This window comes from Oratosquilla oratoria, chromosome 1, assembly GCF_046742065.1.
Source record: "Oratosquilla oratoria isolate Oo_2021 chromosome 1, ASM4674206v1, whole genome shotgun sequence".
NCBI lineage: Eukaryota > Metazoa > Arthropoda > Malacostraca > Stomatopoda > Squillidae > Oratosquilla > Oratosquilla oratoria.
In genome coordinates this window covers 36008251-36035805 of record NC_134777.1, presented here as the reverse complement: position 1 = coordinate 36035805, position 27555 = coordinate 36008251, and the positions used below count along the sequence as shown (strand labels likewise).

The window sequence follows — 27555 nt, the reverse complement described above, 5'->3', positions numbered from 1 at the left end:
CATATATATATATTTATATATATGTATATATATATATATATAGATATATATATAGATATATATATAATGTGTGTGTGTGTGTGTGTGTGTGTGTGTGTGTGTGTGTGTGTGTGTGTGTGTGTGTGTGTGTGTGTGTGTGTGTGTGTGTGTGTGTGTGTATGTGTGTGTGTGTGTGTGTGTGTGTGTGTGTGTGTGTGTGTGTGTGTGTGTACGCTTTAATATTTATACTCGTATATCTATGAGCAAAAAAAAAAAAAAAATTGTCGCAACGTTTTTCATGAGTTAATGGAGGCGGCCCTGACTCATTAAGTCGTCTGATACATCCAGATCTTTTATCCTTGCCGAACTGAATTTTGTTTAATATCAATTGCGATAAGGGAGCTTCACCACCATATTTTCCACAAGCTGCGCATTTCGGTATGTGGTTTGTTTACCTCCTGCTATGAAGCCTCGTTGACACTGGGCTAGTTTAGTAGCCTCTAGCGCTAAAAACGACTTGTGAAATACCCGTCTACTTGCTCAATATTAATGGAAAATTAGAAAACTTGACTCCAAAATATCCTCGTGTCAACACTTACCTACCGGGTAACGTGCGGCTAGCACTGGCGGCTATTAAACAAGCCCCGTGTCAAGGAGACATAAGCCCGTTGTTCCCGGTGAGGTGCCACGGAGTTGATTGAAGTAGTCTGGCGGTAGCCATAACCATAGGGATAGTGCCACCCGGTACAGAAGGGGTTCGCCGTAAAACAAATGATCACAGCGGAGCCACTAAAATTCACTTCGTACAAGTGTTAGAAAAACGAGATAAAGTAAAACTGAGAAGCTACACGCTTTATCGATAAAGCAGAAACAACTCTGATACTCGTGTGTTGAGCAAATAGAATAAAATTTCAGTCGATGCAATTACATACAGCACAGCTTATATCTAAAAGACTCGTTTGGACAGGTACCTAAGGAATACGCTGCAGTGCAGCATGTTATGGACTTTCCTGTTGGTTTCCAATCGCACGAAATAGCTAAGCTTTCATGAAAATGATTCAAAACAGAGATGAATTTAGACGATTCAACTTCGACACAAGCAGCTAAGTAATAATTCACTGATTTGCACAGAAGTACCGATAAATTAAGGAGAGAGTATCGCTGCTTACGCCAAAGATAACTGTCGTTGTGTAAATATTATCCGTTTGATTAGTATCCCTCCAGTTTGGTGGTATTTGGGAAATCCCAGCCGGTAATTGCCAATACATATCTTCTAATCTAACATAACTGCAGGGGTTAGAAATGTCTGGAAATCATGGCAATCTTAGCAATAGCGCCGTTTTAATTTGACGATATATCACTTATTAGTTGCTGATATTATTTGGTTTTGCATTTCGGTGTGATAAGGGATGAACTAAACGGACAGAGAAAGAGAATGAGAGAGAGAGAGAATAGGCATAAGAATACGAATAATAATAATAATAATAATAATAATAATTATAATAATAATAATAATAATAATAATAATAATAATAATAATAATAATGATAATAGTAATAATAATGATAATAGTAATAATAATAATAATAATAATAATAATAATAATAATAATAATAATAATAATAATAATAATAATAATAATAATAATAATAACAACAATAATAATAATAATAATAATAATAATAATAATAATAATAATAATAAGCACAAATGTTAGAACCTTCATGCTGAATGACGACTCGTAATTTTCTCTCCTCCTTTTATATAGATCGACTTTTACTTTCGTGGCATCCATAACAGCTGCGCGCGCTTGTAAACTTAGGAAATTCACAACGCCCTCGCCTGCCTGATAACCCGGACATGTCAAAGGCCATATCTTTACTGTTTTGAGATAAACCCAGATATTTTCCCAGGGTTCTGCATTATAGAATGTTTATATTAGTTACAGTACTTCGACAGATCTATTTGTCATGAGTCAGCCGTTACATGACGAAAGTTCAACAAATAAAGTTAACTTTATCATAGTTAAAAATTCACCAGTGTCCTGTGTATCACTGAATTCTTTGAAAGATGCATCATTTAGTGGCCAACTGTGTGCATCTTCGTCCCAGTAATTCTACGAGGGTAGTTCCAAAAGTAATGGTTCTTATTTTCTCATTCTGTACCAAGGCATTCGAGGGGATTGTTTATGACATTGTCATGATGACTGACCCTTCGCGCTCATAATATTTTCATTTCTCTGTTGCATTTTATTGACTGTGTGACACTCTAATAAAATAACCCCTGTCATTGATATGCATCAGAAGTAGAGATGCGTCATCGAATTCCTCCACACAGAAGTGGAACTAATCGACATTCACTGGTGCTTGGTGAGCGTTTCCGGAGCCGAGGCAGTTAATGTCAGTACGGTTAGGTGATGAGTTTGTCGATTCTTGAGTGGCGACAAAGATGCGAGTGACAAACCGTGCTCCGGGCGGCCATGAACAGGCCTTTGCTCATCGATGTCGAAAGTGCATTGATAAAGGGAATGGGTATGAGGAGAAATTATTTCCGAAGCTAAACTGTATGCTCGTTTTAATGGTGCCACTCCCGTCTTCGCAGCATTTCAGTTTTTTGAGTTATGAGTAAAATATTAAACTTTTGGAACTTTCCTAGTAGTATACATACGATTCATGTAGTCTTTTAAGTTTTGGACGTTTAAGGAGACCAGCATTTGCGGTGTTTGTGATTCACTAATAATGCTCATTTACTTTCATTTCTTTTCCCCCCAGAAAAATCATGTTTTTCTTTCTGCAACGACGACGACTTTTCGAAGACTTATGCCAGCATAATTTCCGTGATGGAATATTAGAATTCTATCCCTTTGTTACAGCAATTTTCCACTGAATAAGATCGTTTGGGATAACCCAGAAAAGTCTACAAAGTACATTAACGTACTCAAGAGACAGTCTTAACGGATTTGCTGCGGTAACGATCCTAAGCTGAATAAGGATTACAAAGGATTACAAAGGCGGAGCATGCCGACAGGAGACCTTTTGATCCATATCTAGGTCGGATGCGAAAAAATAAATCATTTTAATAATAAAACAATAAATAAAAACTATAATAATGTAAATAACAAATAAAATACACAAACAAACGCACAGGCACAGTCAAACAATAAACAAACAGGTAAACAGCAAACAATAACAAACCGACATACAACCAATAATAAATGAAAATCAGACAGACAAATGACAACAAGACAAAAGCAAATAATATAAGATAAATTATAATCATTACAGCATCTTACTTAGGTATTTATCTAACTGATTCTTAAAGCTTCGAACTGAACTACATTGCACTACCTGTGCAGGAAGTTTATTCCATTCATTTACTACACGGTTGGCAAAGTTGTTTCTACCTACTTCCAAATTGAATCTATTTCCGGATAGTTTGAGACCATTGTTTCTTGTCTGATTCTCATTCAATGTGAAAATTTGGTCACTTTTGATGTTGTCAATTCCCTTTAAAATCTTAAAGACCTGTATCAAGTCACCTCTGAGTCTACGCTTTTTTTAGGGAAAACAGATTCATGTTTAAGATTGTCTGGTGCTGGGCAGAATCAGATCTGCAAAGTGCATCTCCGAAACCAAGGAGTCAAACTGATGCCACTTGACGAATCTTTCCTTTCACGATAAAAGATATCGACGTGGTCCAAATGCATCTAATGTAGTCATCTACTCTTTATTTATTCATTTTAATTTTTGCCCACATGTTATCAGGTAAATATATACGTAAGAGTACTGTGGTCTTCATTACTCCCACAGACTATGACAATAACGAGTTTGTTTACCATTATATGAGAAGCTCCTGGCGATGAATCAGAAATGGACAACCATAGTGGACAGATCGCAACATCAGTGCATCCGTATGGGTCAAGTAGCGACCACGTATTATTTAAGATGTTTTCTTTGTAATGGAAGTGATCTATTTTGATCTATATTGTAAATAATTCTATAAATCCTGGACTTTATTTCCATTGTGCATTACTTGATTCTGCTGTTTGAATGAGCAAAACGTTGTAAATGCTGTATTAGGTCTTTGCACTAGCGTCGTCTGCAGAAATGCATGATGGCTGATTTTGAGGTGGGAAATTGGAATTCATTGTCATGAATTGTTTGTTTAAGACGTATGGGCGGCAGGCAAGTTGTGGCCAAACCCCAGTCCCGGGCGACAATTCATGGGGGTTGTATAATCGCGATTCCAGCGAACTCGCCATGACCCCATTGCCACGTAACATCACTGTGGGACATTAGTTGATAAAAAGGTAAAGACTCAGTTATCGTTAGTTTATATTGAGGCAAAGTTATAATAGTGTTTATTAATACATTCGCTCAGTCAGTCGTTACCTCATACTTATCACCTTCTTTGGTGTGAGCCGATCCCAAGGAACACCATTTGGAGGTGCTGAAGGAGCTGTTGGCTATACTCTGGAGAGAAAGCCTGACCGTCCTTGACCAGGGGAGGAGGTGTCGCCATATAAGGTGGTGGTAAGGAGCTTACGACAGGAGGCACGTAACTGCGGCCGAAACTGTCTTCCTTGTCCTATACGCTTGGACAGTTTGAGCAGGTGGCAGTCACTGCTGGGAATCACAGGGGAGTGCGCGATTCAAACGTTCAATTAAGCAAATGTGAGACCAGCACTCCTCCGATTACGCCACCAGCGCATACTCGTATAGATGAGAATTGATTTATAGATACTTTGTTGGAGTTTTGAAAAAAAAAAATATATATATATATACAGTATATATATATATATTTATGTATATATATATATATATATATATATATATATATATATATACAGTATATATATATATATATTTGTATACAGTGTATATATATATTTATATATATATACATATATATAAGTATATATATATATATATATATATATATATATATATTGCAACAACAACAATAATAATGATAATGATAATAACAATAATAATAATAATGATAATAATAGTAATAATAATAATAATAATAATAATAATAATAATAATAATAATAATAATAATAATAATAATAATAATAATAATAATAATAATAATAATAATAATACTAATAATATAATAATAATAATAATAATAATAATAATAATAATAATAATAATAATAATAATAATAATAATGATAATAATAATAGTAATAATGATATCAATAAAGGGGGGAAATCATACCTCTGACGTCACATTTCTTGTCGGTTTTATTTTTTGTGTAGATACAGGTGTCTTTATTTTTTTTTTCCTTTTTTTTTTTTTTATCGTCTTGGTGTCATGCTGATCATCATTGCACGAAACACGCAAGAAGTGGAGATCCACAGTAGGAATGTTTGTGGATTCAAGAAACTACTGTTTTATTGAGAAATTCGTCAAATATTTGCTCACGTTTATTCTTTATATTGAGTTATTTTTCTGTATTTGTCTTTCTATTTCCTCACCTTTATCTATCTTTTTTCTTGCATTTTATATTTGGCCGTGTTTTCCTGTGGGTTTCTCAAAAATTGTGACATGCAAAGCATGATAGTGGAATATTTAAGATATGTTTGTTTATCTCTTGTTGTGTCTTAGTATCGATGTTGTATTTTGGGAATCCTCATTTCTTCCTGAAATTAGCTCTAACATTAGTTGGAGGCTACAAAACTACCTATGGTCTTGACGGCCTCCAGGGTCTCCTGGCCTGTGGGGATGATCTGCCCGGGGGGCAGGAGGAAGCCAAAGTTACCGGTATCTCTAAGTTCGACGGTATAGGTGTACTTGATACCTGCGACACCCTTGGCCCAGTCGTCTGAACCGCCAGCAGCGGGATCTGCAAGGAGAAAGATAAGAGGGATGTCTACATACAATGATTCTTCCTGATTGATACCACGTGAAGAGGGTAAAGATGTTCATGTTTATACACACATACATATATCAAGGCTTTTTCCCCCTTACAGGGGAGGTAACCAAAAAGGAAAAGGCATAAAATCATTCCCACCCATTCCATCCCTGAATACAATCCACACCCCTCCACCCTCCCTCTCATCTTAGCACCTCATGGATGACGGGTCATCCCTGCACCTTGTCCACTGCCCTGGGTCAGAAGCAGTGTCGCAAGACACAGCACATCCACAGCAAGGCCGCTTCTTTAAATAGGCGACTCCCCCTCTCCGTCCCCCCATGCATAAAAGGAGAAGACGGGGAGAAATCCCTTTGGGCTGCGTCAAATCTTGCTCACACATACTACCTCACCCCCATCCCCCCGCCCATTCCACCTCATGCATCACAACATCATCCATATATAACCATTCTCCATTCACCCCTGTCTTCTGTCCTCTCCCGTCCTTCCTCAACAGACATTCCCCTCTTCCCCAAAGCCCCCTTCACCCCATCCATCCACCTCATCCTAGGACGTCCCCTCATGTTCACTCCCTCCACATCTGCCTTCCACAACTCTTTTACTAGTCTTTCTTCACTCATTCTTTCCATGTGTCCAAACCATCCTAATACTCTTTCATCAACCCTATCTCCCAACTCCCTTTCCACCCCCGTTCTTCTCCTCACCTCCTCATTTCTTACTCTATCTAGCCTAGTAACCCCCATCATACTTCTCAGACACCTCATCTCAAACACATTCAAACTCCTTCTCTCTTCCTCTCTTATGTTCCATGTTTCTGCCCCATACAGTGCTGCTGGCACAACCACTCCTTCATACAGTCTCCTCTTAGCATCCATTTCCAAATGTCTATTCCTCATTACAGTCTTCAATCCACCAAGGCATTTACTCGCTTCTCTCAATCTACTGTACATTCTACCTCCACCTTCACTCCACCTTTTCCTGCCACATTTGCACCCAAATATCTAAAACTATCCACTTCCTCCAGTCGCTCTCCCTTAATGCTCACTTCCAGTCTACTGCCACTTTCACCCCTTGTACATCTCATCACCTTACTTTTACCCACATTTATCTTCAGCTTTCTTCTATCACATACTCTCCCAAACTCTGTCACCAACTATTTCATGTTTATGGAAATGGTTATTATTATGTATTTTTTTTCTATTAAGTGGAGATAGTGACGGTCAGCATGGCTATAGAGACAAATTGCCTTTAAACATAGTCAGTGGACATTATTATATATTGTGACCGAAGAGGGGTATATTTTTCCAGGTAACTCGGCCTTCACATTCCTCTACCTCTTGTTATCCCGGTTAATCTGGCCGTGGCCAAATTAAACGTCCTTTCTTGGATGTTTACTCTGTGAGGGGAGCACATATACAACTATGCCGTGCCTCATTTCAAATGGTGTATGCTTTATCATACCTTACTTCATGTATGCTTCATTGATGGTGTCAAGAGATTTGTATGTATGATTCAAAGACTCTATTAAGCCATTGCAAAATGTCATGGTACGTAATAATTCCATGATGGATAACGCCAGAAGATTTGATTAAGCTGGAAGCCTTCACGTATCGATGGATTAACGAAAAGGCTCCGTAGCGGATATGATTTTATATGATTGGAGACAAAATAGGAATGCAGAATCGAGAGACAAATTTGAATTTGTATATCATATTGAAACGAAAAATGAACTCACAGATGGTGTTGGTGGATGATCCAACTTCGTAGGAGGTTCCGTAGAAAGCTGTTAGTGAATCAACGGCGTCACGGGCTAGGTCGTCCTAAAGATAGACGAGGAAGAGTAAGTATTAGTCTAGTTCTTCTGCAAGGCTGAAAAAGTATGCATTCGTTGCCGAATTTAGGTATGAACTAAACACGCTACAGCTTAAGGGCTCACCAGCCATGATGGACAAAATTTCTATTACGAATAATGTCTTGCCATTTCCATGGAAGAAGAAACCAGAACGATGTAATAGTAGGCTAGTGTTAAGTACTACTGAGCAACCAAAATGCGACCATTGCGCCCAAATCTTTGCCATACTTGTGAAAAGGCCTCAAGTGCCGCTAAAAATCTTAGTCGTCAATTCATTGGGACCCAGGCCTTAAATACTGTATGCTCCTCTAAATAACTCACGAGGTCCACCCAGTCGTCAGGTAGTGCGTACGTGTATCCCCAGGGATACATCCAGAGCTGGGAGAAGGCGTGGAACGTAAGGTAGACCTTGATCCTGTCGGCGTACTTGTTGAGCTGATCTCTCACATTCTGCATCTCGATTTCGGAGAAAGGTTCAGGTCCGGAATAGATGTCAGAGCAAGGATTGTTGGAAGTTCCCACCTCTGAAAGAAGGCACCTCGATTGCGACAGGACAGACTAACCAATAGGGATTGGCCATGACTACATAGACATAAGGAAGGTTTGAGAGACTTGTCAGGTGAACTTACCGTTCCAGTGGAAGTCCCAGTTCCTGTTGGGGTCGACGCCCTTGCAGCCAAAGACGCCAGTCTTGGAGCGAGTCTTACGCCAGTATCGATCCTAAATGGACATGAGAATTAAGGTTACGTCTGGACGTCACACTAAAGCGAAGAAAGCAGGGAGTCAACTCGCATGACATAGAGGAAGAGAAAACTTTGGGACTTACATTGGTATGGCTGTACTCGTAGCCGTCGGGATTAATGGTTGGCATGAAGATAAAGTCGACATGGTCAAGGAAGGGGTAGTCTTCACGGTTTTCCACCATCTGGGACATAATGTAAGACACAGTGGCGGTAGAGACCCATTCGCGGGCGTGGATACCTGGGAAGAAGTTGAAGGGTGGTCTGGTTTTAGAATAAACTTGCGCCTGTATACCTAAGCTAATCTATGTCAAGCCACCTACGCTAAATAGAATAAAATGAGTAATTCATTTTTGTGGTTGCCCATGTGGGATTCCTGGATTCATAAATCCTGTTCTGGTTAAAATAGTTTGAATTACTGTTTTCATAATGGCTGTTTTACTTCATATTGACAAAAATATATTTTTTCCTGTTATGTCTCTGATTTGGAGAGAAAGGCTGCAACCCTACATTATTTGGTAAATGCAAAGTTCTCTAAAGGTTGATTGAAACAGGAGTGATATGTCAATAAGGACTGTTTGGTATTGTAGAAATTTGCGGGAGAAAGGGCTCAAGTTACATACCACCATCAATGAAGACAATTGGTTTTCTGAAACCCCCATTTGAAAGCTTGAGCATCTTCATATCTCTCCCTTCATAAGATGTCCCAATGGTCTTAACTTTTACGATGTGACTGTAGGTCTCGGCCAGGTAGTCCATGTAGTCATAGAGCTGTGGAATTCAAGGAGAAAAAAAAAAAAACATGAGGAGACTCGAAAGCAGTCGGGTTAGCAATTCCATGTAAATCAAACTGACTTTATGGGAGTTTTGTTACTGTGTTGACTGGAAATACATTTCGTTGAGGAGTCCATCGTTTCTTAATGTTTTGATTCTAGGGACTTCTGCGATTATTTTCTTTGAATAAAGTCAGATGATTTAATTAGTTCGGAGATATTTCGAGTATTGATAGAGCTGAAAACGTCCACGAAGGTGTCATGGAAGCAATGCGGTGGTTAATCCTGAACACAGTAACGCACGTTATAGATTATATTATGGCAAAGAACAAGTGATTCTTTATAACTGTGGGGTCGGAATCTGGAGAGAAGTTATCTTGAGTGCATAACATCGCCTATCCTTTGCCGAGACAAGGCCTTATGATGTAGAATCAAGCAGAGGTGACGATTTTGATGGCTAGTGTGGGAAGAAATGTATAGCAAAAAAAAAAAAAAAAAAAAAAAGGGTCCTACGTCGTCAAGGCGGTGGTAAGCCGTCCAGTCCATGTTGTGTTTGGCATTTGTGTTCCTCCTCTTCGCCATCTCCAGTGCGCGGTCGTTGGCGATCTTGCTCTTCTCTGTCAAATCGCCCAAGTCGGGGATGATCACCGAGTACTCGATGCCTACCTTGGAAAGCGTAGCCTTGAGTACCGGAACCATCCACCTTTGAGCCATGATGTCCACATTCTTTCCTGGAACCGCGAAGGATACTTAATTTGGTGCAAAAAATAACCCAGGCAGATCTGGTCGTAGGTTAAAACTGCACTGCTCTTTAAAATTATTTGTTTCCTATTAGAAAGAAAAAGTCATCAACTGTATTTTACTAAGACTCTAACTGTTGTCCTGTAAGCCAATCTATAGAAATAGTTTTAATGGATGGGAGGGCATGTGAAACTATCTCTATCTTAGATATACTTTTGAGCGTGAGTTCCCATGAATTCTGGATCAACTGGTAACCCAGTAATGTAATAACCTTCCAAGTTACGGCAAACAAGACTAGGTCTGGGAATCTTGGTTCTATCGGACAAATACTATTTTCTCTCCCTAACACTTGGCCTATCGGGAATTAACAAACTCGTTAGCTATGCTATTGCGAACCCCTGACAGGTGCATGACGTCACGGTGAGTGGTATCGTAAATCGTGAGTTGGAAATGTAGGCAATACACAAGTCAACGTACCGACCGCTCGGGGCTCAGTCCAGAAGTCATAGAGATCCTGCATGAAGAGTCCATGAAGGTAGTACAGATGTGACGCTCTGGTTGGGTTCACCCTAATAACCTGTGCCCTGTAAATGGTGAAGAAAGTTACATAGACTATTCCCATTCCGTTGAGAGAAATATGACCTCTCTTTCCTTTTAGATCATCAGCGATAACCAACTCTTCTGTCCTTGGGAACAACATCGAGTCGAAGAGGTGGAGTTATGGAGATGACAAGGAAATTTAAGGTGGAGTACAAAGGAGGGATACCGTAAGTTGAAATTGATAAGCATCTTTTTTGGAGTCGAAATTAATCTCCTCTCATATAATGATCTATGATTGTGGGTAGTTGAACAGAAGTTCCTGACCCAGTGATGTCACGGTTGACGGGGCCGCTGGGGCTGGCTGCCGCCAGGCCCACGAGGACGAGCACAAGAGCCAAAACCTTCATGCTGAATGACGACTCCTCTCTTTTCTTCCCCTCTTTTTATAAGGAGGTTGTAGGGGCCTAGGGGTCACGTGGCATCCATATCGGCTACGCACGTACGATGACACAACAAAAATAGAGGTCTTTGGCGGTGAAGTGTGTCAAGTTCAAGAGCCTCTGGTGGGTCAAAAGCCTCTGTTAGGCTACTTTCATGCTCCGTGAATAATGGAGTAGTTTGAATTTTAAAAGATACTCAACTTGATGACGAACTATGTGCACGTCCAGCCTACTAACTCTAGATTGTTTATACCACTTACAGTGTTCTAGTTGTTGATATTTTATTGGTATGCATGTTTGAGCATTGTTCAGGTTTCATTTGTACTGCTATACATTTCACTCTAACCACTCTTTTTCGCTATTTCTAAAGTTAATTTTCTTTGCCTCTCACGCTAAGTGTTTTTTCAATGATACCAAGATCATCTACACATTTTCTCTCGCCTCAATGTAATATGACTGTATTGTTAAAATCGAGTAGGTTAATTGAGCAAAAGTGTAAACCATGCTGAATGCCATCTCGTATTATTGTTCCAATATAATTTACTCAGATCAAAATTAGTCTTATAGTTCTGTAGTTGCGTGGCTTTCGTTGTTCGGCCTTTTGTAATATAGGAAAAAGTTTTGCTAATTCCCATTCCTTCGGTGAACCTGGTTGTGACAAAATATTTTGAAAATAATTTCTGCACTTTATTCTCTGTCCCGTATACCACAGTAATCCTCACAGGAATCCCACGGATGCCTCCCCTTGCTAGTCATATAACATCCTTCTTCCTATCTCTCCTCACTTCTGCCCTCCCTTGGGAACACCTTCCTCCTATTCTCCTCCTCGGTTGTCCAACGGTAGCACAAATTCCTCGAACACACACTGGTAGTCATTAGTTCTGTAGTTCTGTTTGAATGCAGGTTTTATGTGTAGTGCTCTTCATGAAGGACTAATGACTGGTGCCTGCATGTGCTGGTCCTGGAAGATGGCCAGCAAAGCTGCCAATTTTCAAACTTGTCATCCACCTCCATCAAGAAGTGCAACCCTGAAATTCTGACACTATATCTCTGGACTAGGCCCAGGCGTGCATGCGGTCTATCTCTCTTTCTCTCTCTGTCTTTGTCTTTGCTGTCTCTGTCTGTCTCTATCTGTCTGTCTGTTTCTCTATGTATCTGTGGATGAAGCTCTAGGTGGGAGTGATCTGAATGTCGTTATATTTAAATTACGTGTGCCTGAACTTGAGGTAAAAAAAAAAAAAAAAAAAAAAAAACAGACGCACCATTTCTGAGCTGAGAAGAGTTGATCTTGCTGGACTGGTGTCAACGTTCAAGAGTCTTGGGACTCATTTCCTGATCGCTTTATGGCACAACAGACATAATTTGTGCCAAATAAAGTAGTCAAAGAAGAACGATTAAAGAAAGGAAAACATCTTATCGCCGCTATAAGCAAACCATAGCTGTTTTGCCTATGAAGATTACATCCACTTGCGTAGGCGGGTTAAAAGAATGACAGAAGCAGCAAAACGTGGTGAAGAGCAGAGGGTAGCTGCATCTTGGAAGACCCCAAGGAGTTCTTTAACTACGTTAACAACAGAAAACCATTTAGAAATAAAACTGGTGCTTTGCGTGACAGTCAACACAGTCATCTCGAATTATGACAAAATAAACAATGTAGATTTAATATATCTAGATTTTGCAAAAACTCTTGATACCGTCTCCCACGAAAGACTACTTACTACATTAGCTTCACACGGAATAAGTGGTAGCCTATTAAGTTGGACTAGTAATTGGTTGAATGATCGAAAACATGGAGTTGTTCTAAATGGCAAAACTTCTAGATGGAAAAATGTTACTTGTGGAGTTCCTCAGGGTTCCGTTCTTGGGCCACTTCTATTCATAGTATATATAAATGATATAGACCACGGAATGAAATCTATTGTCTCCAAATTTGCTGATGATACAAAACTATGCGGAATGGCAAATGATCACTTAAACCAATTAGATATTCAAGAAGATTTAGATAAACTACAGCAATGGTCTGAAAAGTGGCTAATGAAACTTAACACAAGTAAATGCCAGGTTATGCACATAGGTAAAAATAACAGTAAGTACGATTACAAGTTATTTGGAAATTCGTTAACAAAAGTGGATAGTGAAAAGGATCTCGGCATAATGATCTGTAACGATCTCAAATCATCTAAGCAGTGTATTTTAGCCTCCGAGAAAGAAAATAAGATTCTAGGACTGGTTGCGCGATCTTTTGACTTCAAAAGTCCATCTCTCATTAAGAAGCCATATAAATCGTTAGTTCGTCCACATTTGGAATATGCTGTTTCCGTATGGTCACCAAATCTCATTAAAGACATTGACAGATTGGAAAAAGTACAACGGTGAGCTACAAAACTGATTCCAAATATCAATAATAAATCATATGAAAATCAACTAAAACATATAAATCTGTTTTCCCCCAAAAAAGCATGGACTCAGAAATTACTTGATACAGGTCACATGAAAAGTGACAACATTTTTGCAATGAATAAGAATCCGACAAGAAATAATGGTTTAAAACTGTCAGGAAATAGATTTAATTTGGAAGTGTGTAAAAACAACTTCGCCAACCGTGTAGTTAAAGAAGGGAATAAACTTTCTGCAGAGGCAGTGCAATGTAGTTCAGTTAAAAGCTTTAAGATTCGTTTAAATAAACACCTAAGCAAGATGCTGTAATGCCTGCCATTTATTTTATATTATTTGTTTATTTGTTTGTTATTGTCTGTTTGTTTATTATTATTTGCTTGATTTTCATTTATTATTATTTATTTGTCAATTTATTATTATTTACTATTTACCTGTTTATTTATTATCTAACTATACCTATGCATTTACTTATTCATTTGATTTATTATTATTTATAGTATTATAATTTTTATTTGCTTATTTATTTATCGTTATTATGTTTTCTTTCGCATTCGACCAAGTTATGGACTAAAAGGTCTCCTGTCGGCATGCTCCTCCTTTGTAATCCTTTGACTGTGGTGGAACGCTTCAGAACACAGACTTTGAGATGACTGATACTCGTATTCTTAATGCACATTTCTCTTCAGTGTCCACTGAGGAAGTAGAGGAGTCAATCCCTGAACCAATTTTTGTACACCAGGGAGAGTCCATGGAGAATATTCAGTGTTCGAACATCGAAGTCTTAGCGATACTAGACAAACTTTGAGCAAACAAATCTCCCGGTCCAGATGAATTCCTGTCAAAGCTACTGCTGGAGGTTCGCGAGCAGGTGGTTCCTCACCTAGTGGAGATCTTCAATGAGTCTCTGCGGACAGGAAAGGTGCCTAGAGTTGAAGGTTCCATGTGGTATATTCTGGACTGGGAAACTGGCGAGTGTTGAATGGGATTGGACCTTTTCTTTTCGGGTTTCGGATCCAATCTACACAACCATTTGATCAGAGTTACATGTGATGGGGTTTTCCACAGTAAGAGATGAAGATTATTTACTTGAAATGTACACTGCGAAGCAAGGGATGGTCCACTGGTACTGTCAAGGACTAAATATCTGATTATTTCAGGTCGAGACGAGGACCAGTGAAGCGTTGTCGGCTGTTCCATGGCCTATTCGGCTTAAAGTGTGTGTTTGGGAGGAGTTCATTGCCCTATTGGTGAAGTAGGTTACTACAGGGCGGGGAAGGGTAGAAGCAGAGGGTTTTTTACTGAGTCTGAGAGGGCTGCGGCTCCTTCACATCAGCTGTTGGATGTGTTGTTTTATTTTTCTGGGGCCACGTAATGGGTGATATTGTTAGAACCGGCTCCTCAGCCAGATGGAGGAATGGCAGACTTTGTTTAGGACACCTTCTCCAGCCCATTTCCCATGCGGGGTGAGCAGAGCGGGTCCTTGAAAGGGTTGTTTAAGACGTACGGGGAGGCTGCCAAATTGTACTGCTGCCCAAATCCCAGTACCATACGACAAAGCGGACATGTATCGCTTCAGATTAGGTTGTAAAATGAGGCTCCCAGAGATAAACCTTCTCGTGGCCCCTCGTGGCCTCTCTTCACGCACTATCACCGTGGGATAATTTCACTTAGCTGAAGAAAGCATCACATTGAGAAAGGGTTAAGGAACTGTGATGAATTTTGGAACCTTTAGTCTAGTTAAGGCTTGGCAATTTTGCTCATCTAAGCAGGTGTCGCCATATAGATAGAAGGGGTTTGATTTACTTATGCCTTGTAATGGTTTAGAAAAAGGAAAATAATACCTCTAACTTTAGTGGTGCTATAGGCATATTTCATGCCAGTTTTATTTTTTGTAAATATTCCCCTACAACTGATTGTTAATAATGAGCGTAGATTCGATGTAGATATTTTTAACTGGTCTAATATTTTCATCGAATTGTCGTCCAGCAGAGTAGTTTGATGACGATCATTGCACGAAACACGTTGGAAATGAAAAATCACACCAAGTGTGTTTGAGCCTTCAAGAAACTACTGATTTGAGGGATATTTTCCTAACTCTTCTTGTGTCATAGTATCGATGGCATCCTTTGGGACTCCTTATTCGTTCCTGAATTTAGCTCTAGCATCAGGTCGAGGCTACAAATCTGCCTATGGTCTTGACGGCCTCCAGGGTCTCCATACCGGTGGGGATGATCTGCCCGGGGGGCAGGACGAAACCAAAGTTGCCGGTGTCTCTCAGTTCGACGGTGTAGGTGTACTTGATACCTGCTACACCTTTGGCCCAGTCATCTGAACCACCAGCAGCGGCATCTGGTAGGAGAAAGATATGAGAAGTGTCTAAATTGGATCCCAGTGACAATTATTCTTCATGGTTTATACTACATGGAGGGGTGAATATGTTCATGTTTATGACTGCCACACATGGAAGTAGTTAGTAGCTTTTGGGAACTTTGGACACTGAAATCCTTTATTCATGAAGAAACAAAATTGCTTATATCACTGAACATAGGAGAGGACCTGAAAACACGTATGTATTCCAAAGAAAGTGGTATAAATTGAGTTTGTCACAATTGTGCATTCCAGAATAAATGAAATGTCAATGATCATGTGGAATTGTGTGACGCTCTGGGTCTTGCTGTCCACGTCAAGATGCCTGGAAAATGCCCTTGAACATAGCCAATAGGCACTTACAATGACATTATCATATACTTTAAGCTTTCAAATTGCCATGTCTTCACATTCCCCCGGTTATGCCTACCAGTGACGAACTAAACACCCTTTAATTTGTCATGGGTGTTTACACTGTTAGGATAGCATATTTACAACTATTATCGTATCTCATTGCACATGACAATCCATGCTGTAAAAACGTTATCGTACCTTAGTACCTGTGTGCCTGGCTGATGGTTTCAAGAAAGTTTTACACACTATCATATATAATTCAAAAACTCGAATAAATCATCGTGGGTATCCGGAGTGCGTAAGAATGGCTTTATAATTAATGCCATATCATTATAATACAGCAGAAAACCATCACGCCTCGATGGATTAATTAAAAGTTCCGGACCGGATATACCAGTATGTATGGTCGTAAACAAAAGTTGGCTGCAGAGGCCAGTATATATTAAGAAAATAATAGAAATCTTACAGCTTGTTTGCATGGAAGATCCAACTTCGTAGGAGGTTCCGAAGACAGAGGTTAGGGATTCAACTGCGTCTAGAGCCAGGTCCTCCTAAAAAAAAAAAAAAAAAAAAAAAAAAAAAAAAAAAATTAAAAAAGTATGCGTTCATTTTTGGACTTGAGCATAATATAGGCAAGCTATAGCTTAAACACATACCATGGTGGTTAGAATTTCTATTACGAATGATGTCTTGCCATTTACAGTACGTAGGCTAAGGAACCTGTGCGATGCAATACTTGGCTAGCGTTAACTACTGAATAGCTCAGATCTACTCAGCAACTAAAATGCGACCCCTCTGCCCAAATCTTTGGCATACTTGTGAAGAGGTCTTAAGTGCCGTTACAGAACTAGTCGTCATTTCATTGTGATTTAACTAATGTACTTTCACCCAAAGAACTCACGAGGTCCACCCAGTCGTTAGGTAGTGCGAACGTGTGTCCCCAGGGGTACATCCAGAGCTGGGAGAAGGCGTGGAACGAAAGGTAGACCTTGATTCTGTTGGCGTATTTGTTGAGCTGATCTCTCACATTCTGCATCTCGATTTCGGAGAAAGGTTCAGGTCCGGAATACATGTCAGAGCAAGGATCGTCGGAAGTTCCCACCTCTGAAAGAAGGCACCTCGATTGCGACAGGACAGACTAACCAATAGGGATTGGCCATGGCTACATAGACATAAGGAAGGTTTGAGAGACTTGTCAGGTGAACTTACCGTTCCAGTGGAAGTCCCAGTTCCTGTTGGGGTCGACGCCCCTGCAGCCAAGCACTCCAGTCCTGGAGCGAGTCTTACGCCAGTATCGATCCTAAATGGACATGAGAATTAAGGTTACTTCTGAACGTCATACTAAGCAGGAAGTCATCTCGCATGACAAAGAGGAAGAGAAGACTTACATGGGTGTGGCTGTACTCGTAGCCGTCGGGATTAATGGTTGGCATGAAGATAATGTCGATGTGGTCAAGGAAGGGGTAGTCTTCACGGTTTTCCACCATCTGGGACATAATGTAAGATACAGTGGCGGTAGAGATCCATTCGCGGGCGTGGATACCTGCGAGGTTGAAGGGTGGTCTGGTTTTAGAATCGACTTGCGCGTGTGTATAGCTCACCTACCATCCCACTCCCACGTAGTGAGAAGTCAGAAACCCCTGGTAAAGCAAAACCCTCTCAGTTGCGGGAAGCCGCTGTTTTCTTTTTTAGGCCGATATTGGGTCGCTTCCTTGCCTGGCCAGGGCTGTCGGCAACCAACGCGATATAGCCCGCAGCGGGTCTTGGTAATCAAACTCATGACCATTTGCCCATGAATTCGGCACGATATCCACTAGACTGCCGCGCGGCCTTTGTACCCATGTCGGATTCCTTGACTCGTATATTTTGTTGTGGATGAAATACTTGGCATCGTTGTTTTTATAACGGCCACTTTACGTGATAATGACCAGTTGATCTATATTTCCTGTCACATCTCTGATTTCGAAAGAAGGACTACAAACCTATATTATTTGGTAAATACCCTTCTCTAAAGGCAGTTTAAAACAGGAATTACATGTCAGTGAGGATTGCGTTTGATATTCTATGTATTTACAGGAGAAAGGACTCGTGCTACGTACCACCGTCAATGAAGACAATTGGTTTTCTGAAACCTTCATTTGAAAGCTTGAGCATCTTCATATCTCTGCCCTCATAAGACTTGCCAATAGTCTTAACTTTTACGATGTGACTGTAGGTCTCGGCCAGGTAGTCCATGTAACCATACAGCTGAAGAATTCAAATAGAGAAATACTGGAAAAATGAGGTATGACTCAAAGGTAGTCGGGTTTGTAATTTCATGCAAAGGAAAATGACTTCATGTAAGTACGTTGCTGTGTGGACTGGAAATATATCTCTTAAGAATTATATTTTTTAACGTTTTATTCCTAAGGACAGCTATGACTGTTTTGTTCTGAATACGGCTTAATTAGAACTTGGACATACAGATAGTTGATTCCTGCCAGCCTGTCCCAAACCCGGAGAAATGAGAATGACCAGCAGAAACAGAAAAACTCCCATGAAACACAGACTGGCTCGGAATGTAGACTGACCAAATCAACAGATCCGGAAAAAAAAACCGAGCTTTACGGACAATCAGTCTCACCAAAGGTAACCTAAACATGACAACAATCAGCACTGGGACATTGCGTAACAAGGAGGAGGGAATTATCATGACGACGGAGAAGAGACAGATAGAGATGTGAGATGAGACTTCTGAGGTGGGTTCAAAGATTTTGCACAAGAACTATCAACTATAATGCAGCGGGATTGATAGAGCCCAACATGGGGTCGCTGTTATGTCAGAAACAACAGTCGCCTTAATATCCTTCAGATACAATGGTTAAAGAATAGCCCTGTTCAAGTGTATGCACTTCAGCAGGGACACCCTGCAGAGGAAAAATATGGTTTTTATTGAGAGCTGCTGAAAATAAGAGACTCTGTACCTTACCTATTATAATTTTACGTAATTTCAATGGACAAAGTAAGAATAATTTTCTGCACACGAATTCAAATGTTCATCATGAATACTTATCATAAGCATAAATGAAACTGATATAGATGGAAGTCAACAAAAATAAGATTTTCCAAGATATGAAAAGTACTTCTTCCATCTCACTGGATTCAGACCATCAGATAAATATAACAAAAGAAAAAATTAAAAGGTGTATAGACAAACTCAAAGTTAATAAAACACCAGGGCCTGACGGTTGGCATCCAAGAATCTTAAAGGAAATGAAAAATGAGATTGTTGTTCCATTAGAAATTATTTTCAAGAAATCCATCATATCCGGAGATGTCCCAAGAGAATGGAAGCTAGCTAACGTTACTCCCATATTCAAAAAAGGTGACAAAAAGAAACCAAATAACTATAGGCCTATAAGTTTGACATCAATCGTAGGAAAAATAATGGAAACTATCATCAGAGATGCTATCGAACATCATTTAGAAAGTAACCGTTTGATAAATGATAGCCAGCATGGTTTCAGACGGAAACGTTCTTGCGTAACTAACTTACTCGAATTCTACAACACAGTTATCTCGAATTATGACAAAAGAAACAATATAGATTTAGTATATCTAGACTTTGCAAAAGCTTTTGATACCGTCCCACACGAAAGACTACTTACTAAATTAGCTTTGCATGGAATAAGTGGTAGCCTATTAGGTTGGACTAGTAATTGGTTGAAGGGTCGAAAACAGAGAGTTGTTTTAAATGGAAAAACTTCTGGATGGAAAAGTGTTGCAAGTGGAGTTCCTCAGGGTTCCGTTCTTGGGCCACTTCTATTCATAGTATATATAAATGATATAGACCATGGACTAAAATCTACTGTTTCCAAATTTGCTGATGATACAAAACTGTGCGGAGTGGCAAATTATCACTCAAACCAATTAGATATTCAAGAAGATTTAGATCAATTACAGCAATGGTCTGAAAAGTGGCTCATGAAATTTAACACAAGTAAATGCAAGGTAATGCACATAGGTAAAAATAACAGTAAGTACGATTACAAGTTATTTGGTAATTCGTTAACAAAAGTGGATAGTGAAAAAGATCTCAGCGTAATTATCAGTAACGACCTCAAATCATCCAAGCAGTGTATTTCAGCCTCTGAGAAAGCAAATAAGATTCTGGGACTGATTGCGCGATCTTTTGATTTCAAAAGTCCATCACTCATAAACAAGCTATATAAATCGTTAGTTCGTCAACATTTGGAATATGCTGTTTCTGTATGGTCACCGAATCTCATTAAAGACATTGACAGACTGGAAAAAGTACAACGGCGAGCCACAAAACTGATTCCAAATATCAAAAATAAATCATACGAAAATCGACTAAAACACATGAATCTGTTTTCCCTAAAAAAGCGTAGACTCAGAGGTGACTTGATACAGGTCTTTAAGATTTTAAAGGGAATTGACAACATCAAAAGTGACAAAATTTTCACATTGAATGAGAATCAGACAAGAAACAATGGTCTCAAACTATCCGGAAATAGATTTAATTTAGAAGTAGGTAGAAACAACTTTGCCAACCGTGTAGTAAATGAATGGAATAAACTTCCTGCAGAGGTAGTGCAATGTAGTTCAGTTCGAAGCTTTAAGAATCAGTTAGATAAATACCTAAGTAAGATGCTGTAATGATTATAATTTATCTTATATTATTTGTTTTTGTTTTGTTACCATTTGTCTGTCTGATTTTGATTTATTATTAGTTATATGTCAATTTATTATTATTTACTATTTACCTGTTTGTTTATTATTTAACTATACCTATGCATTTATTTATGTATTTTATTTGTTATTTACATTATTATAGTTTTTATTTATTGTTTTATTATTAATATGATTTTTTTTTCGCATCCGACCTAGATATGGATCAAAAGGTCTCCTGTCGGCGTGCTCCGCCTTTGTAATCCTTTAGCTGGCAAAACCCAAAATGTCTAGGGGTACAATGAAGACAAGATTTTTTTTGTTTAAAATTTGAGAAATCCAAAGTGTAAACCAGAACTACAGCTTAAGGTAAACCATGACAGACATCAACAACCAAAGAGACAGACAACAGGAGAGTTGGAGCTATTCTAAAAGCAGTATCATAAGGAGAGGAGAGGGTAAAATTGGCACAAAGATATCCTATGGAATAACACATATATACATATACCAGAGGCTTTTCCCCCCTACACGGGGGTAGCCACTCCCCTCCACCCTCCTCCCTCCCTCCCATCTCGGCACCTCCTGGATGACGGGTCATCCCTGCATGGAATAATAATAATAATAATAATAATAATAATAATAATAAAAGGTAACGCCATGAGGGGCAGAAAGGGTGAGACATGCTGTTAAGGAGAATATGAGAATGAAGAACAGCAGACAACAAAAGATTTATCATTGGCAGCCAGCGGGGAAACGACCTGTGGAAAGACCAAGAGCAAGATGGAGAGACAATATTTTAGATGCGATTGGAAGAGGAAGCTTATCAAGATAAGATCTGGTGAAGAAATTTTATCCAGGCAGTCTACTCGACAAGCTTAAGAACTTAACAGGCATCTGGTGAGGAGGTGAGAAAGATGATTTAAGTAGCTTAGGAATATTTCAAGTATTCATAGAGCCGAAGACGTTCAGGAAGGTATCATGTGTTTAACACGGTGGGTAACCCCTCAGTACAGTGACACATGTTGTGGAATACGTTCTGGCAAAGAACAAGAGATTCTTTGCAACCACGGCGGTGGAGTCTGGACAGAAATCATCTCAATTGCATACCATCGTTTGTCCTTTGCTGAAACAGGCTCTTATAAAGTAGGTCGTATATAAAGGCAGAGGTATTTTGATAGCTAGTGAGGGAAGAAAAATATATCTGAGAATCACAAAAGCGCAACAAAACTAGGTCCTACGTCGTCAAGGCGGTGGTAAGCCGTCCAGTCCATGTTGTGTTTGGGATTTGGGTTTCTCCTCTTCGCCATCTCCAGTGCGCGGTCGTTGGCGACCTTGCTCTTCTCTGTCAAATCGCCCAAGTCGGGGATGATCACCGAGTACTCGATGCCTACCTTGGAAAGCGTAGCCTTGAGTACCGGAACCATCCACCTTTGAGCCATGATGTCCACATTCTTTCCTGGAACCGCGAAGGATATTTAGTTTCGAGTCAAAAATAAGACATGAAGATACGGTTGTTGGTCAAAACTACAGTGCTTTTTAACATTTTTGTTTCCTATTAGAAAGAAAAGGCCATCAACTATATTTTACTAAGACTAACTGTTGTCTTATAAGCTAATCCACATTACTAGTTTTAGAGAAAGTGGGGGATGTAAAACGATCTTAGACACATTTTTGAGCATCAAGTTCCCGTGAACTCTGGATGAACTGTTAACCCAGTAATGTAGTAAACTCCAAGTTACGGCAAACAAGTCTCTAGCTCTGAGAATCTTGGTTCTATCGGACAAATATTGTTTTCTCTCCCTAACACTTGGCCTATCGGGAATTAACAAACTCGTTAGCACGGCTATTGCGAACCACTGACAGGTTCATGACATCACGGTGAGTGCTACCGTAAATCGTGAGTTGGAAATGTAGGCAATACACAAGTCAACGTACCGACCGCTCGGGGCTCAGTCCAGAAGTCATAGAGATCCTGCATGAAGAGTCCATGAAGGTAGTGCAGATGTGCCGCTCTGGTCGGGTTTACCCTTATCACCTGCGCCCTATAAAAGGCGAAGAAAGTTACATAAACTATTCCCATTCCGTTGAGAGAAATATGACCCTTCTTCAAGATTGTTCCAGATATTGCACCCTCTTTTACGCACACGTCATCAGTGATAACCAGAGCTTCTGTACTTGGGAAACTTATCGCGCCAAGGAGTTGGAGTCATGGAGGTGGTCAAGAAATTTAAGTAGTGTAATAAAAAAGAAAGTATATTATAAGTTGAAAGTGATCAGCAATATTTTTTGGGTGAAAAATATCCTATCAGAAAATGAATGGTTGCTTCTTATCCGGAGGGGTGCCACTGAAGTCTATGAAATGGTGACTCTGTGCAGTCAGTACTAAATGGAAAGAAATGTGAAAATTTAAGAGTAGAGAGGGAGAGGGAGATGGGGACTTGAGATGAGGAAGGGGTGAGGAGGGGGAAGGGGAAGTAATGGTAGAGAGTGAATAAGAATATCAATCCAAGATTGTGTTTAACCTTTTCGGGTGTGAACAGAATTTTCTTACCCAGTGATGTCACGATTGACTGGGCCACTGGGAAGGGCCGCCGCCAGTCCCGCGAAGACGAACACAAGTATCAGAACCTTCATGCTGAATAACGACTCCTGACCTTACTTCCCCTCTTTTTATACGGAGGTTGTAGGGACCACGTGGCATCCGTATCAGCTGCGGGCGTATGACGACACAGTAAACCTAAAGGCTTCTGTCCCGTGACAACGACGTGTATCAAAGAACTTATCTCTACTTCCTTGAGATGTGTCCAGGGCCTCTTCAAGACTTCGTGTCTTCGTGCACAGTGCATGACCGAATTCTTTGAAATTGAGATACACAATTTGATGACCAACGAAGTGCATGTTCAGCAAGGCAATTTTAGATCAGCGGGAGAGATGGGTAAGAAAGGGCAATGATAACAATGATAACAATAATAATAATAATAATAATAATAATAATAATAATAATAATAATAATAATAATAATAATAATAATAATAATAATAATAGTAATAGTAATAGTAATAGTAATAGTAATAGTAATAATAATAATAATAATAATAATAATAATAATAATAATAATAATAATAATAATAATAATAATAATAATAATAATAATAATGATAATAATAATAATAATAATAATAATGATAATAATAATAATAATAATAATAATAATAATAATAATAATAATAATAATAATAATAATAATAATAATAATAATAATAATAATAATAATAATAATGCATATATAAATGCATATACCAAGGGTTTTTCCCCTTTACAAGGGAGTTAGCCAAAGTCAAAAGGCATAATTCCACTTTCACCCATTTCATTCTCACCCCCTTCACTCCCATTCACCACCCGTTCCTACCTCCCTCCCTCTTTTCTTGGCTCCTCCTGGATGACAGGTCATCCCTGCAACCCGCCCATTGCCCTGGGTCGGAAGCTATGCAGCAAGACACAGCAAATCCACAGCAAGGCCGCTTCATTTAATCGTCGACGCCCCCCCCCCTCTGTCCCCTCATGCTACGTCAAAATATCATTCACACATTCACACATCAATAAGCATGTTGAAGGAGAGAAACGCAGTGGGAGAGACGGCGATAAAGTATGGTGAGAGTATGGAAGTGACTGTGGCAAAAATATATTTCAAAAAGAAAGAACACAAAGTAAACCACAAAAGTGGAGCAAGATCTACACAGGTGGACTGTGATGGAGATACCTGATGGACATTATTGACAGCAGAATAGTCGCAGGGAAGAATTTTTCCTAGTAACATTGAAGAGAATGAAGGGCCTGCTAATGATAAGATAGTGATCAAGTGAGGAGGACTGATGCATGAAATTCAGGGAAGGAAGTGAGACAGATGTTGGATGGTATCACCACAGCTGGCAAACAATAGCGGAAATGATTAGGATGACAGATAGAAAAGTGCCTCGGATGTCATCCAGGCAGAAGAAGGGTAGAGACTTTGTGGAGGAATCCAGAAATACAGGAAAGTATAAGGAGGTACTGGTTGGTGAAGAAGATGAGGAGGGGCAGTAGATGAGGAAAGCGAAGAGAAGTACGTGATGCTTTACTAAGTAAAGAGGTACCAAAAGCCAAGGAAGAAGCACATGACAAACCACAAGAAAAACTGCAAACCAAAGAATGGGGGAAAAGGGACTTGTGGTATCTTGTGGTTAGACAGAGGGACCGAACTGGAAAGGCTGTGAAACCTGTCAGAATGGTAAAGAACGTAAACGGAAACATGATGATAAATGAAGATGGCATACTAATAAGATGGGAGGAATACTTGGAAAAGCTGCTAGATATAGAACATGAGGAGATAAGGGTGGATGACGAAGAGACAGTAAGTCGGGAACTGAGAGGGAACTGAGAGAGGTTAGCAAAGATGAAGTAGGAGCAGATATGAAATAGATGAAGAAAGGAAAGGTAGTTGGGCCAGACAACATACCGGTTAAGACATGGAAAGGTGATCGTGGGGTTCTTGACCAAATTGTTTAACAAAAAATTAAAAGTAAAAGGATGCCGGAGGAGGGGAGAAAAAGTGTAATGATAATTATAAAAAAGGGCGAAGTGCAAAACTGTAGCAGCTACAAAGAAACGAAGCTGATCAGTCACACAATGAAGCTATAGGAAAACTTAGTGGAAGATAGACTGAGAAGAGAGATTCGCATATGTGAAGAGCAGTAAAGTAACGCCGACGACTGTGCTGAAGCTTTGACAGGTCCAGCAAGCTGGTAATAGATAAGAACCTACTTGCATAACTCAAGGACCTGTCTCTGAAGAACGGATATATATAATAGACGATAATGACAAACAGCAACGTAATAGGACACGAACATTAAATGAACTCAAAATAAAATGTGGAATAATAAACAGAACTGCCTACTACAAGGAAGAAGTTGTAGACATGATGGAGGATAGAAAACTTGACATATTGAGCATGGCGGAAGCAAAGAACAGAGGAGAAGAGAAGGAAAAAGAGCTTAGATAAGAACATATTTTCATGTAGAGTACAAGGAAACTGAAACAGGAAGAAATACATGGAGTGGCTATGGTCGTGGGGCCTCGCTTATCAGCTCATAGCCAAGGCGCAAAACTGGAAATAAAAAATGAAAATGAAGATTACCATTAATTTGAAAAAAGTACAATTTATTAAAAAGTATGTACCGTATCGAACTCACGAGCATATGGTCATAAGTTCGGTTCCCGGGACCCTCTGTAAAACTGGAAATGAAAAATGAAAATGAAGATTACCATTAATTTGAAAAAAGTACAATTTCTTAAAAAGTATGTACCGTATCGAACTCACGAGCATATGGTCATAAGTTCGGTTCCCGGGACTCGCTGCGGTCTTCCTGCGTTGGTTCCTGAAAACCCTGGCCAGGTAGGGAGGCGACCCAAGCATCGGAAAAAAAAACAGCGGCTTGCCGAAACTGACAGGGCTTTGCCTTACCAGGGGTTCTCACTTTCCACTTAGTAGGAGTGGTGTTGCACGCATTTGCATGTCTACAGTCTGCGTGAAATACCAGCCAGCATCATTGCACACGGAAGCACACACGCATGAAGAATCTTGTGGTACTGAGCCCGCTCAAGACCTCATCTCCCAGGTCGAGCAGGGTCAAAAGCAATTATCACCAACCAGCCCACGTTGTCCGTTTCGACTCCAACGGTCGAAGCATGATACCACAAGACATTAGTATGGCTCATTTATTTTCTTACCTATGGTTCTATGTCCACTTAGACATAGATTGTAATATGTAGACTAAGGATTAAAATTGTGTAATTTAACGACAAATATTTGAGACTTATCTCAACTCTAGTCAGGCCAAATTGGCTCCTTATAAATTAAACTATCGTACGTAATTCCTTGTTGGTAACTCATCCTAGTTCCCACTTACACAACCCGGTCATTTGGCCTGTGAACAGACTTGAAAAAATTGCATCAATAAAGCAAAGAAACTATCTCCGCTTTTCTCAACCGTCCTACTGAACTTCGCTTCCACGTCTCAAGGAACGACAACGCTACCAAATTTCTCCTTCTTTCAAAAAACGTTGGAAAATGTTGGTTTTGATCTTCGATGGATCACAACATTTTCTGTAAGAAAGAGAAATTTGTTAGCGTAGTCGTATCTTGAGGCATGGAAGCGAAGTTCAATAGGACAGTGAGCCGGTTGAGAAAAGCGGAGATAGTTTCTTTGCTTTATTGATGCAATTTGTCCAGGCTGTGTCCAATTTTCCAAGTCCGTCTACAGGCCTAATGACTGGGTCTTGTAAGGGGGAATTATATACAATAGTTTAAATTACAAGGAGCCACTTTGGCCTGACTAGAATTGAGCTAAGGCTCAAATGTTTGTCGTTGAATTACAGTGGGATCGTGATATATATATATATGTATATATATATGCACATATATATATACATATATATATATATATATACATATATATATATATATGTGTATGTACATATGTATTTATATATATATATATATATATAAATATATATGTATATGTATATATATATATATATATACACACCCAGAGGAGAAAATTCATTTCTCTATATATTCGACTACAATCAAGGGATTTTAATGCAAGCCTGGGGAGTAAGAGAAAAGGAAGTGAATCAGTGATGCATACTTTTGGAGAGACTCATAAACGACGAAGAAGAGAGACTAATTGGCTATTGTGGGAGAAATCATCTAAATATTCTCAACGTGTTTTATAAACACAGAGAACATCATAGGTACTGTACACCAGGTATTTTTTCCGT

At 39.4% G+C, this 27555-nt stretch overlaps 2 protein-coding genes across 2 annotated transcripts; both read right to left on the bottom strand.

Annotated features, from left to right (window-relative positions):
- Positions 1-5321: 5321 nt before the first annotated feature.
- On the bottom strand, positions 5322-10914 carry LOC143027793 (carboxypeptidase B-like). The gene is made up of 9 exons (XM_076189365.1): positions 10832-10914; positions 10445-10551; positions 9740-9957; positions 9077-9224; positions 8540-8694; positions 8343-8433; positions 8035-8237; positions 7597-7681; positions 5322-5831 (listed from the first exon to the last, which is right to left on the bottom strand). Exons 1-9 carry the CDS (start codon positions 10912-10914, stop codon positions 5647-5649), a joined length of 1275 nt encoding a protein of 424 aa, XP_076045480.1. The 3' UTR covers positions 5322-5646.
- Positions 10915-15205: 4291 nt separating this feature from the next.
- LOC143030483 (carboxypeptidase B-like) lies at positions 15206-23650 on the bottom strand. Its single transcript, XM_076193636.1, has 9 exons — positions 23288-23650; positions 22672-22778; positions 21975-22192; positions 18165-18312; positions 17454-17608; positions 17275-17365; positions 16967-17169; positions 16532-16616; positions 15206-15693 (listed from the first exon to the last, which is right to left on the bottom strand). Exons 1-9 carry the CDS (start codon positions 23368-23370, stop codon positions 15509-15511), a joined length of 1275 nt encoding a protein of 424 aa, XP_076049751.1. The 5' UTR covers positions 23371-23650; the 3' UTR covers positions 15206-15508.
- Between the last annotated feature and the right edge of the window lie 3905 nt (positions 23651-27555).

Bases quoted from the DNA above. Each gene is read 5' to 3' on its own strand.
- LOC143027793 (XM_076189365.1), bottom strand. From the start codon at position 10,914: ATGAAGGTTTTGGCTCTTGTGCTCGTCCTCGTGGGCCTGGCGGCAGCC. The intron at 9,225-9,739 runs GTAGGACCCTTT...TGAATTCCACAG, and splicing joins CTTACCACCGCCTTGACGAC to CTCTATGACTACATGGACTA. The intron at 5,832-7,596 runs GTGAGTTCATTT...TTCTCCTTGCAG, and splicing joins ATCATCCACCAACACCATCT to ATCCCGCTGCTGGCGGTTCA.
- LOC143030483 (XM_076193636.1), bottom strand. From the start codon at position 23,370: ATGAAGGTTCTGATACTTGTGTTCGTCTTCGCGGGACTGGCGGCGGCC. The intron at 17,366-17,453 runs GTAAGTCTTCTC...ATGTCCATTTAG, and splicing joins ACGAGTACAGCCACACCCAT to GATCGATACTGGCGTAAGAC. The intron at 16,617-16,966 runs GTGAGTTCTTTG...TTTTTTTTTTAG, and splicing joins CTAACGACTGGGTGGACCTC to GAGGACCTGGCTCTAGACGC.